Source organism: Macadamia integrifolia, chromosome 7, assembly GCF_013358625.1.
Source record: "Macadamia integrifolia cultivar HAES 741 chromosome 7, SCU_Mint_v3, whole genome shotgun sequence".
NCBI lineage: Eukaryota > Viridiplantae > Streptophyta > Magnoliopsida > Proteales > Proteaceae > Macadamia > Macadamia integrifolia.
The window spans coordinates 5957178-5969004 of NC_056563.1; the positions used below are offsets into that span (position 1 = coordinate 5957178).

Consider the following 11827-nt stretch of genomic DNA (forward strand, 5'->3'; position numbering starts at 1 on the left):
TTGTTCTTCAATACCCCAAATGTGCGTTCAATAACATTCCGAAGTGATGAATGTCTATAATTGAACAACTCTTTCGCTGTTCTTGGGGATTTTCTACGCCCTTTATAGTCCGGTAGATGGTATCTCTCACCCCGAAATGGTGTCAAAAATCCAGATTGGCTAGCATACCCAGAGTCGACAACATAATACTTTCCTACAGACAAAAATTAATATATATTATTATGTATACACTCAAATGAAAAATCTAATTTATTAGTATAAAGTTAATACCTGGAGGTGGATGAGGAAAGCGCAATCGAGGATCACTTCTTGCCTGTTCAAGTACTCGACAATCGTTTGCACTACCTTCCCAACCCGCATACACATATGTGAATCGCATATCAAATGAACATGCACACATCACATTTTGAGTTGTGATCCCCTTCCGATTCCTATATCGAATTTGATCCTCTCTTGGAACTACCGCATGGATATGTGTACCATCAATGGCGCCAATACAATGCTGACATATATTGACAATTAAATGGCCAGTACATATAAGAATATAAACAGTCATATATTTAATTACAGACATGTATCATATTAACATATTTACCTTGAAAAAAGGGTAGTATTTCGGGTTCTGTGCAATTTCTATCGGTATCATATTGACGTCTGGCGGTCTGATTTTCTCCTTAGCCAGGCGTTGCATTGCAATCAAGACAACATTGAATGTCCGACTAACTGTTTCTCCTGAGTGGTTGAAATGATTTTGGGTGTCCCTATTACTTGAACCCTTCCCAACAATCCATAGGAACATTCCAAGCTGTTCATCCACTCGGATGTTGGTCGTATCTTTCAACCACCCCCTATGTCTAACGTAGTCACATAGGTTAAGGAATACATGACGTTCCATCCTAAACTCTTCATAGCATCTATTGCCATGCCCATTCAATACCTCATGCATCATGACAGCACCTGGAAATACACTATCCCGACATGGTTCTCGAATATATACAGACTCACTCAGTAATTCCATTCCCATGTGAATGATCATATCTTCTTCATCACTTGAAGTTTCACATAATGCATTTGACATAACTGCAATAAATAAACAATTACTACACAATTGGAAACAAATATCTGTTAAACATAACAAGCTGACACATCGTCTCAACCCAAACAACATGTTCAACATTACACACATCAATAATAGGAAAAAAACACAAAAGAAATAAAAGTCAAGTCATGCAATGTATCTCCAAAAGTAAAATTACACATCCCCCAAAAGTAGAGTCCCAAATCCAAAATTATCAAAAGTAGCATTCAAACACAACATCAACTACTCCAACGCATCTAAAAGCCAAATCCTCTTCGCAGGCTCTGCACAGACAAACAACTCCCTCCAACTAGGATCAGTACACATACGACTGGTGGCCTTCAAATATATCTCCTTTGATATATCCGGTATGGAGGATATCACCGCCTCACATGCACTCACACTGAAATCTCGAGGACAAGATGCACCTACTCCACCACGAACAGGAGATGTAACAGAAGTACTGGATGCTTTATCAATTTTAATAGATAAATACTTCCCATACAAATCCTTCACGTGGCTATCTCTCTTATTGGCGCTTTTTTTTCTTCGTCCCGTAGGTGTCCTATCAAGACTTCGTTTTGTGGTCGTCTGAGTTGGAGTATGAGTATCCTCATGAAAGGGGTCAGACATGCTTATATGCACCGGGGTACTGGGGGAGTGAGAGACTTGCTCAATATCAACTGTATTAATATCTTCGATGCCATCCAAATCTTGAGCACTATCAACCCCTAAGTTACCTCTAGCATATGCATCCCCAAATACCATGCTCAACTCTGGCCAATTGTTTAGTCCGTACTTCTTGTACTTCAACCAACCTGGATTTGCCTGCATAAGCAGTAAGTGTATCACTTAGATGTACTACTCATTGTAATCTAATTCTTAAATAATTGAACTAGCTACTGAAATCTATTGTACCTGTATTGCCCTATCCCATACACCCTCATCATCAACTGTGACTGCTTTTGTCATTGAGTTCCACCCAAATCCAGTTGTGTCAAGTAGTCTCTTGAATTGTTGATACTCGTGTTTCAACTTGTTCATCTTATTGCGTAACTGTTCTCTCCCAACTGGACGATTTAAAGCCTGTTGAAATTGCTTTGTAATGTTCTCCCATCCAGTTTTGTTAAATGAATTACCGGATTTGTGACCATTTATTACAGCTTCTTTCATTGCTTCAATGAAAACAGTGGTCTCAAATTCTGACCACTTAATGGCAGGGATGCTACTTTCAGACATAATAGCTATACATTATAAGTTAGTGTAAAAGTTAGCATACTGAGATAAAATAATATCCTTTGAGGCTACCAAAATTTATGGTAAAACATAACAACCAAACACAAAATGAAATCTAGACCGAGTGTATCCAATGCATAATAGTCATGACGAAACAGAAACATAAAGCAAAAAAATAATACTTTCAACCCAAAGAATTTCCATTAGTCAGTAAAAGAATATGTGTATCAGTTTGCAATGAAGTGAAAATTCTAGTTATGGAACAACTCAATATCATGAACTCAATAAGCCCAACATAACCCACTGACCCAAAACTAATATCAAAGGGAAATGACCTGTGAAATGAAAGTGATTTTAAGTTAACAACAAAAGACATCACATAACAGTATAAAATCGATATATTGGTGGCATATCAGGTCATTCCAACATTGTTTCCTCTGAGTCATGCTTTTATCTAAAGGAAATACCATGTTATCAAAACGAGAATGGGATAATTTTGGAAAGAATTTAGGGAAGAGAGGCTTTTATGGAAATAACCAAGATTTGTCCTTGCAAGCAAATACCAGAAGTTGTTTATCTTCAACCTGTCCTTGCATCACAAGCAGATTTGATTTCGATTGAGAGAACTCTCTTAAGAGAGCACCAATCAAACTTAAACTTTAGGACCAGATTGCTAATCCACATCCCTTTGAAACCCAACAATCAATTACTTGAAGCAGCAGCTTGAAAATTAAAATGATTTTACTGAAATCAGAGGAGATGTTAACTTCAAAACCAGATTTGATTTCAGATCGAAATTTCACAACATAGAGGGGCTTTTCGGGAATGATATTCTAGGGTCTGATATCCATCACACTAGTCTTCACTGAATCTTTTCCTAAAAAATCCTTCACTGGACTATCTTGTATGGGGAGCTGAAAAACACGGGAGGTACACAGTGAAATCTGCCTACCATTTACTTTTGTAACAGAAGAGATGAAAAAGAAGCCACTCGGCCATCTTCTTCCTGCTCAAGTAGATAGGATTTTTTTCGCAAGTAGATAGGTTTTTGATTCTGATGCAGTTTGGAGGTCTAGCTTCAGGGGAGGGCTTTGCTTGATGACAACTTCCCTTTGACCAGCAATGTTTCAGATGTGGAGCTCTTGCTGAAACAACAGATCACATCATTTTGCATTGCCCCTTTTTAAAGGTGTGCTGGTTTGGGTGCTCCATGTCTTACAAAGTTCCTCAAGATACATGTTTTTCCATTCCAGATTGGATTGCTATCAAGAATGGTTTGTTAGAGGACATTTCTCTTTGCGTGGATCATCTCCATGTCAATGTTAAAAAAATGCCAAAACCAATAAGAGCAACCCAGCCAAGCTTCTTTTATTAGATAACAGAGACATCTACCTAATATTATTCGATAAATAAAGACAGCTAAATTTACAATTTATAGACTACTAAGTAAACTAATCTCCTAGATAAAAGCAACAACTAACCACTTTCTACAGACCAGATCTTCAGATGACCGTTATTGATCATCTGTTCCAATTGGCACTAACTTAATTTCCATCTTCAGAACTCTCTCTAATAAAATGACATTGCACCTCAACATGTTTTGTCCTAGCATGAAACACAGGATTCTCTGCAAGCTTAGTTGCACTTTCACTGTCACATCTAGTCAGAATAACATCAGACTATGATAGTTTCAATTTTCTAATGATAAATGTTTAGCAAATGAATCTACAATTCACAAGTGATGCTAAGTAGGAACTTAAAAATATCTTTCTCCCTAAAGGTGAAAGCTGGATCCCTCACTCTGTCAAAAAAAAAGCAATATGAAGAACAAGAGGAGGTCTGTCTTACCTTGCTACTTTTTCTTGCTATGGACTAATGTAAGTAGAAAGATCTCTTGAAAGTCCTTTTCTCTGTAATGAGTCTTTGAGATTCAAGATGAAAATTTGATCTGCTCATAAAGTCCACAAGCAATCATACAAACTTGTGCAGCTTCCACTCCTTCAGCTGTCCAATTGAGCAAGAATAGTTAATGTCTCTTCTATACCATGACATCTCAAGGTAATGAACTAACAGATCTTGAACCATATATTCTATTATCTTTCTGAATACTATTCTCTTGTTCTAGTTTTCTGATTTCAAAAATCAAAGTGAGACTCTTGACCTATTCTGGTTGATCAATCCAGTCAATGAGCTAAGAAATAGATGACTACTACTAAAATCAAGTGACTCAGCTTAGCTCCAGGCTTAGCAAGTCCCATCTTAGTTAATTGAAAATATGAGATGCAATGAAAAAAAAAAAAAAAAAACCAACAGAGACATGTCCACAGAGACAGATACAGTAATAAAATCAATATCTTCATAGTTTGTATAAATCAACAGAGCCTCATCCACAGAGATGGAATCGAACCTTTACTGTTCTTGCGCCTGCTACCAAAATCTCGCAACTAAAATGTTTGCAGACAATTTGAGAGAAAAGAGAGCAGGAGATGAGTAAGGGAAACAGAAATGTGAAATTTGCAGTACGATTGATTTTTCGAAAATGAAAGTTCAGAGAGAAGAAGGGAGAAGAAGAGGAGTTAACCTCCAGCCGTTCACAAGATCCCTATCGGAGTTCAGAGAGAAGAAGAGAGAAGATGAGCAGTTACCTCCTGGCGGTCAGAATATCGATATCGGAGTTCACAGTGAAGAAGAGAGCAGAAAAGGAGTTACCTCCAACCGAGCTGCCATTGCTATCTGAGTTCAGAGAGAATGAAGGGAGAAGAAGAGGAGTTCCAGCCGCTCGAGCAGTCGGGAACGATGGTTTGGAAAATAAGGGTTTTGAAACGAAAATAAGGGTTTTGAAACGAAACTAAACTCACGGAACTCCTTTTTGGAGTTCCGACTTTTCCGTCATTTTTCGTTTTTTTCTCAACTTTCGTTTCAAAAAAACCGAAACATAGCATAATCCCACCAAACGGTTTTTTGCGTTTTTTGACTCCAATAGAACAAAAAAACGCTAGAAACGTTTTTTTAGAACCATACCAAACGGGCCCGTAGTGTAAACTATAGTCCACTGTGTCTATCTCTTTGTTCTGCCTTTGAAATGACTTGCCTCCTAAATGATACCCCATCTCTCGCCCCTACTGGCACACGGATGGTGTGCCTATTCCTCTCCCATTTTAAATCAAAACAAACATATATGGTTTAAATGGTTAAAACAAAAAACGAACCATAATGTTTCGGTTTGGTTTTGATGCTCAGCCCTTTTGACTCTCTCTCTCTCTCTCTCTCTCTCTCCCTCTCTGAAATTTGAAGGTCTTTTGAAGCTACAATCTCTCGAGTTCTCAACAAGGAGGAGGACGACGACTCGCCTATAGGGTTTTTCGAGGTTTCTCTTCTCATCATTCTTCGCAGTCGACCTTTGAGTCTCAGAGTCTCGGCCTTACGGCTACAGGTACGATCCATCAATTATCTATTATAATGAAACGACTCTCAGTACTACTTGAGTGGATTTTTTTTGTAGTTTCTTCCTTTCAGGTTGAATTTCAGTAATGACGGTTGCTTTCTTTTCTCTCTTGACTCACCCGAAAGGCGTAGGAGCCCAAAAGGGGAAAAATAAAAGCAGATAAATGCATGAACCTGTGATAAATCTCTAAATCTCCATGTTCCTTTTTCTCCTTCACTTACACCATCACCGTTTTGTTCCGTGTTTCAAAGTAATCTATAAACCGTTATGTGTTGGATTGCTTTACTTTCTGCAACATGTGGTTGTTTAAACCTTGATTTCTTCTTTTCTTGAATGTGAAGAGTGTACGCATATCATGTGCAGTACAGAAATGTTGAAAGAAGATGGGTAGAACATTTCGTGTGGGAGCAGATCTTTGCCGAGTTTTAGGGGGAGCACGCCTCGTCCATCCCAGGCCTCTCTGCTCCAACAATTCCATTGTCTCAAAAGGAAACAACAATGAAAACAGCAACAAGGATGCTACAATAAGGGATAACGATGTGTACCGCCAATTAGAGAAACTGGATTTCATGACTGCTGCTAAGATTCTTTTCACCACACCCCCCAAGAAGAAGAAGTTTGGGTACTGATACTTCAGTTTGTAACCATCCTTCTGTTATTATAATTCTTTGTCGGCTTTAATTTGGTTCATATGTGTATCATTTTATCAGGGTTTATGGTTTGTAATATTTTTAATGCTCAGAGAATCTGAATAAATTAATAGAGAATCAGCATCAATTGTAATCAAATTATCAGTTCCTTGCAAGTGCAAGACAGAAATCATATTAGCTAGCTCTTTGGCTTCTGTTTTGTCTTTGCATCTATGTAATTTAAGAAGATCAGGAGAATCCAAGGGAGTGGAATATCATTGGAAAAAAAAAAGGTTAATAATTCCGTATTTATTTATGAACTTAAATTCTTTGTCCACGCTAGCTTGGTTTGGTTCTTAATTGCAGTTTTTGAAAAATATTCTAATTGGCTTTTCTCCCATTGTCAGGCTTGATTTTCATCTAGTACAGCTCTTCTTTGCCTGCATGCCTTCATTGGGTATTCTCAATTTTTCTAGCTTATTATTGACCATTTTACATACTTCAAAGTTCCATCTTTAGCACTGCAATCTGAAATTTTTATGTCCTGTAACAGCTGTATTTTTGGTGGCTCAGTATGCTCGCTATGAGATCAGAAAGATGGAGACGGTAATGTAATTTTATCTTTCCTAGTAGTGACATTCTGGATATTGTTTGCATGTTATTGTGCCCTAATGTTTTTCCTCATCTAGGTGTTTTTTTTTACCCTTTTCTTTTTGGTTTTATAACAGCATTTGTTCTTACAACATGCATAAAAATTACTGTTAATCATGTAAAAAAGGAAGGCATTCTCCTCTTAAGATCCTTATATGGTCCACCAGTTTAAGCCATTCATTTAAGAAACCTATACAATGCCACCTTTTCTGGGGAGATATTTTAACTAAGCCAACAGCTGTTGTGATTCTGGCTCAGGATTTAAGTTTTAAAAAAACTAGTTCCATGAAAGATAAGACAATCAATTATTACCATTGAGAACAAAATGTCATCCATTATTGTTGCGACATCTATATCCCTTGTGGCTTAACATGTAAATCTCCATGCATATTCATTGAGGGCTTTACTTTTATGGGTTGTGCTTAGTGTAGCCTGCCTTGGTTACAACTAAACTGTAACAATGGTCCTACTAATGTAAAGGTGGGACACAAACTTCGTAACTCCTAACAGGATCACTAACAGCCTAAACAAGGTACTGATGTCAGGCCTTAATGCATATGAACTCAATAACACATAACGGTAGGTTAAAATAATTCCCACAACACCCTACAGTACTCAACATATATCAAACTTAACCCCTGCCCAATAGGTCATCCAACAGTAGCTAAAACAGTACCATCGCAGGTCAAAAAATAGAAGATAAACTCAGATTTAATTGTCAAAAGGAATAGACAACACAACCAGTAGAATTGCACCATAACAGGATCGAATGGAGTTCATGTAGGGGAAAATCAGTCCTCCAAGCTTCAGATCAAACTGATGACTGGTGTCTGAAATTATCCAATTCTTGATTTAGGCCACTATTAGAGAGATTTCTGATATTTCTCAAACCAGGGACCAGAACAGGCCCAATCTCTCAATTGAGTGTGGCCCCTGGTGAGGGGATCTGATCCTCAAAATATGAGCCAATTTTGATGGCAGACCTGGGAGATCCAAGGCTTCCAATGTCTCAGCAGGAAAATTCAAAACCAGTATGGCAGGTAAGAGATCCTCCTATAATCAGCAGCAATTAATCAACATCAACTACAGGTTAATTGGTGGGAATATTTGTGATGATCAGCAGTCCAAACAGAGGTCTCGGCTAGCTTCAGCATGCACAAAAAATATAAAACAAGGAGGGAAGAATATAGGAAATCGATGGGTAGAAGGGGCATGGGGATAGGTGGCTATTTAGCCTAGGCATCTTTCCTAACAAGGACTCTCTCAGATGCAGCCTCTCTCAGGACATTGTTTGCACAAAGCAAGCTTGTATTCATCTCATTAAATGGTGGGGAGACCCCTTGGGTTTGTTACATTATATAGGGCTTTAGAATGGAGCCTCAAAATAGAAGGTGATGAAAATAGAAACTAAACTAAACTAAATCAGCAATAAAGTAGGAAAATATGAACCCAAATCACTGTTCGCATGAACAGTAGTTTGTGAACAGTACCCCCAAATCAGCAAGAAAGTAGAAAAATATGAACCCAAATCACTGTTCACATTACAATAATTTGTGAACAGTCCTCCCCCCCCCCCCCCCCCCCATCCTTTTTTTTTTGAATTCTATTCTGATCCTCCTCTTCTTCATGCTTTGATCTACATCAGCCATATGGTGGAATGATGTAGCAAATCTTAGCATTGGATATTCAGGGAATTTCCTAGCTTGGTCACATGTCATATATCATCCTCAAATTATCCTCCCATTTATATCCATGCACCCCACTGTAGTCCCACTCATCCTCTTGTAGTCCTGAATTCTGTTTTGCCAGGTGGTAAACATTGATTGGGCTGAAACTTGACATGTGAACAAGGGGCGTATATCTCCATTGGATATACAAGGAATTGCTTAACTTCGACACTAGTCAAATTTCAACCTCTATCCTCCTTTCTATTGTCATATCCTCCTGTGCATATCCAAATACCCTCAATGTGTTCTTGATTTCTGTTTTGCCACATGGTAAACTTCGATTGGGCTGAAACTTGGGTTGTGAAGAGGGACGTTGGGATCTATATGTCCACACCCCACCTGATCCTCCATGTGGCAGAATCAGGCCATGGTTACCCATCTTTTTTATTATTGTATAGGTTTTCTACAACGATTATATCCATAAACAAGTCCCTGGTTTGGGTGCCATAGGTGCATGTGGCTGGTTGCATAATTGCACGTATGCTGCATTGGTAATAAATATATTTTATGATTGTGGTCACTATTTGTTGAGTTTAAATTTTATATTGTAATGTTTCCAAAATTCAACAAAATATAAAGGTTGTATTTAAGCTTCCACAGTTAAACCAAAGACTTCATGTAATGGTACAATTTCGATGTTCCTTTTTTTTTTTTTTTTTTTGGGGGGGTGGGGTGGTGGTGTTTAGATCCATTTATGCTTAATTCCTTGCTTTTATCATTTATCTCAGGAAGTGGAACTCAAAAAGAAGCAGGAGGAAGAAAAAGCAAAGGAGATGGAGTTGAAGGCCACAGAAGAAAAGGAAGAAGTTGGCTCTGATCCAGAGCTGTTGAAGGTGAAAGTCAGACTGGATGCATTAGAAGAGACAGTAAAGGAGATTGCTGTTGAAACAAAGAAACTGTCAAGTGGCAATGAGAAATGATCACCACCGTGAGAGAGCATCATGCAGCTGTTGGCTCAAGCCCCCAAAATAAATCAGAAGACAGCACTCGTGTGAAGCAGCAGTAGAAAATCCAAACCAGATTGAAGCCAAGAGAGAATGCATGTGTCAGATCCAGCTCTTGATACCTCACAAAGAATCAGAAAGGGAAATAAAAATCTGTTAATGGAGGAGCTTCACAGGAGCTGAGGTAATATTGGTCTTGAACATGCTTGGGTTTCATCACTTGATTTAATTGGAAAAAAAGGTATTGATCAACCAAAAGTCATACCCCCCCCCCCCCAAACATGTTGACTTGAGTCCTGTTTTTGTACTCTGAATATTGCCGTGTGAATCCATTGGATTACTAGGCTCAAAGGATGTCTTGAGATTTGGGCTATAATATTTTGACTGTACAAGTTTTGGAACCAAAGCACTGGTTAAGATTCTTATCAATGGTGTTTTTTCCCTTCAATGTTCCTTGGCAGTAACCAAAGGATCAGGCCCACCCCCCCCCCCCTTTTTTTCCTCCCATTGTCCAGAAGGGGTCTTGCATGAAACATCAGCAAACAGAGAATTATCTTTAGTGCTTTTATTCAGCCACTTCAAATACTAACACAGACATGGCATGGTTGGATGGTGGTGCTTGTTTGGTTAGAGCATTTGTTCTGTACAATCTTTGATCACTGGTGGATTGCTAGTCCATATTAACCATGTTTTTTTTGGGTGTTCTGGTGCAAAAGTTCTACAGAAACCTCACAACCCCAAACATGGGTATCCCTTTGCAGTGGATAAATATCTGTTATCAGTTACTCGAAACAGAACATGACTTGTCCTGCTGGTGGATGTGCCACATGGACTGATGACATGGTAAACATGTCTGTTGGATATTCCTCCACAGATCTTGTCTCTTTTTTGTGGAATTGGAAATATAAAACCCCAAAAGGCTCTTTACCTGCTGTGGTAGCCAGAGCCTTCATTCGTACACATTTTATTACACATGGATAAATGCAACTTTGGACATCATTCAAAATCTATTACAACTACAATGCTTGGGCCTACCTTGGTGATTGCAAATTTAATTGGTGATTGCTGAAAACTCCTTCAATCTAATATATTAATCTAATAGAATTTAATTATCAAAATCGGATATTCAAGTCTCTTCGGTTCACACCTTCCCTTCCCTCTGACCTATCAAAAAAGAAAATAAAGTAAAATAAAATTTATTCCTTAATTAATGAGAGGTGAATTATTCCAATTTCGTTAAATTTCCAAAGAAAGGTTTTATAGGTTAAATCTTTTGAGAATACTGATCTAATGGTTGGCTGAAATTAGTCTATGGTTTCTAAATTTTCCGAATAACATTTACATTGATAGGTTCTTACACATATGTAAAATTAAAAGGGACTGTCTGAATTGACACTTTTTTTTGGGGGGGGGGGGGGGTTGGGACAGTCATTAAGCCACAATACTTCAAGAAACCTAATTTTAGCCTATATAAACATATGTAATTTTTTAGATTGCAAGAAAGGTCATGTAAAGTGGTAGTTTGAATTTACACTCGTGGTTGGCAGTATACGTCGAACCCTATTGTATACATTATTTTCGTACTAACAGGAAGAAAAGGTAAGCAAACAAGTCAAATGGTCTTACTTATTATTTCCTCTAACTCATATATTTTTCTCTTAGTTAAAAATAATTTTTCATTATTTTTTGAAAAACAATATTGGCCTACTACAACAAAAGAAAGTATGTTACAATATAATAAGACTCATGCTCTTCAAAACAGACTGAAATTATTTCTTAATTTTTCAAACTTAAACAAAATATTTATTTTCTCTTATTTTTTTTTAAGGGGAAATAATTTATACATGGTCGTGCACCAACGGTTGTGTGCATGATTGTGCATGGTCATGCATGGTGCATGAATGTGCATAAAACCTTTTGCCTTTTTGAAATATTACAATATTTTCTTAGTTTAAAAAATACAAAATATGTTTACCAGAAGAAAAAACAATCCGATTCCATGAAGCTATGGATCGGCCAACAATGTCTGACATATATGAAATTGAGCTCCATCTAGTTGATATTAACACTAATTTTTTTTCATATTTTTGTTGTAGATAATTCTATATTGAACTTTA

At 37.6% G+C, this 11827-nt stretch overlaps 2 protein-coding genes and 1 long non-coding RNA gene across 6 annotated transcripts; 1 reads left to right on the plus strand and 2 right to left on the minus strand.

Annotated features, from left to right (window-relative positions):
- Nucleotides 1-1056: 1056 nt before the first annotated feature.
- On the minus strand, nucleotides 1057-2052 carry LOC122083455. The gene is made up of 2 exons (XM_042651266.1): nucleotides 1997-2052; nucleotides 1057-1906 (listed from the first exon to the last, which is right to left on the minus strand). The coding sequence occupies exons 1-2, from the start codon at nucleotides 2048-2050 to the stop codon at nucleotides 1322-1324; spliced, it is 639 nt and encodes a 212-aa protein (XP_042507200.1). The 5' UTR covers nucleotides 2051-2052; the 3' UTR covers nucleotides 1057-1321.
- A 2007-nt stretch (nucleotides 2053-4059) lies between these two features.
- On the minus strand, nucleotides 4060-5106 carry LOC122083467. Its single transcript, XR_006141657.1, has 2 exons — nucleotides 4722-5106; nucleotides 4060-4318 (listed from the first exon to the last, which is right to left on the minus strand). It is a non-coding gene; the product is annotated as an uncharacterized LOC122083467 (long non-coding RNA).
- Nucleotides 5107-5411: 305 nt separating this feature from the next.
- LOC122083468 lies at nucleotides 5412-10158 on the plus strand. 4 transcript variants are annotated; one of them, XM_042651288.1, is made up of 6 exons: nucleotides 5412-5747; nucleotides 5885-6009; nucleotides 6101-6381; nucleotides 6796-6845; nucleotides 6942-6994; nucleotides 9495-10158. In XM_042651288.1, the coding sequence occupies exons 3-6, from the start codon at nucleotides 6143-6145 to the stop codon at nucleotides 9684-9686; spliced, it is 534 nt and encodes a 177-aa protein (XP_042507222.1). In that variant the 5' UTR covers nucleotides 5412-5747; nucleotides 5885-6009; nucleotides 6101-6142; the 3' UTR covers nucleotides 9687-10158. The 4 variants fall into 4 exon arrangements, with proteins under 4 accessions (XP_042507222.1, XP_042507220.1, XP_042507219.1 ...); XM_042651286.1 differs by lacking the exon at nucleotides 5885-6009 and having other exon boundaries at nucleotides 5413-5747; XM_042651285.1 differs by lacking the exon at nucleotides 5885-6009 and having other exon boundaries at nucleotides 5413-5747; nucleotides 6123-6381.
- Nucleotides 10159-11827: the final 1669 nt, after the last annotated feature.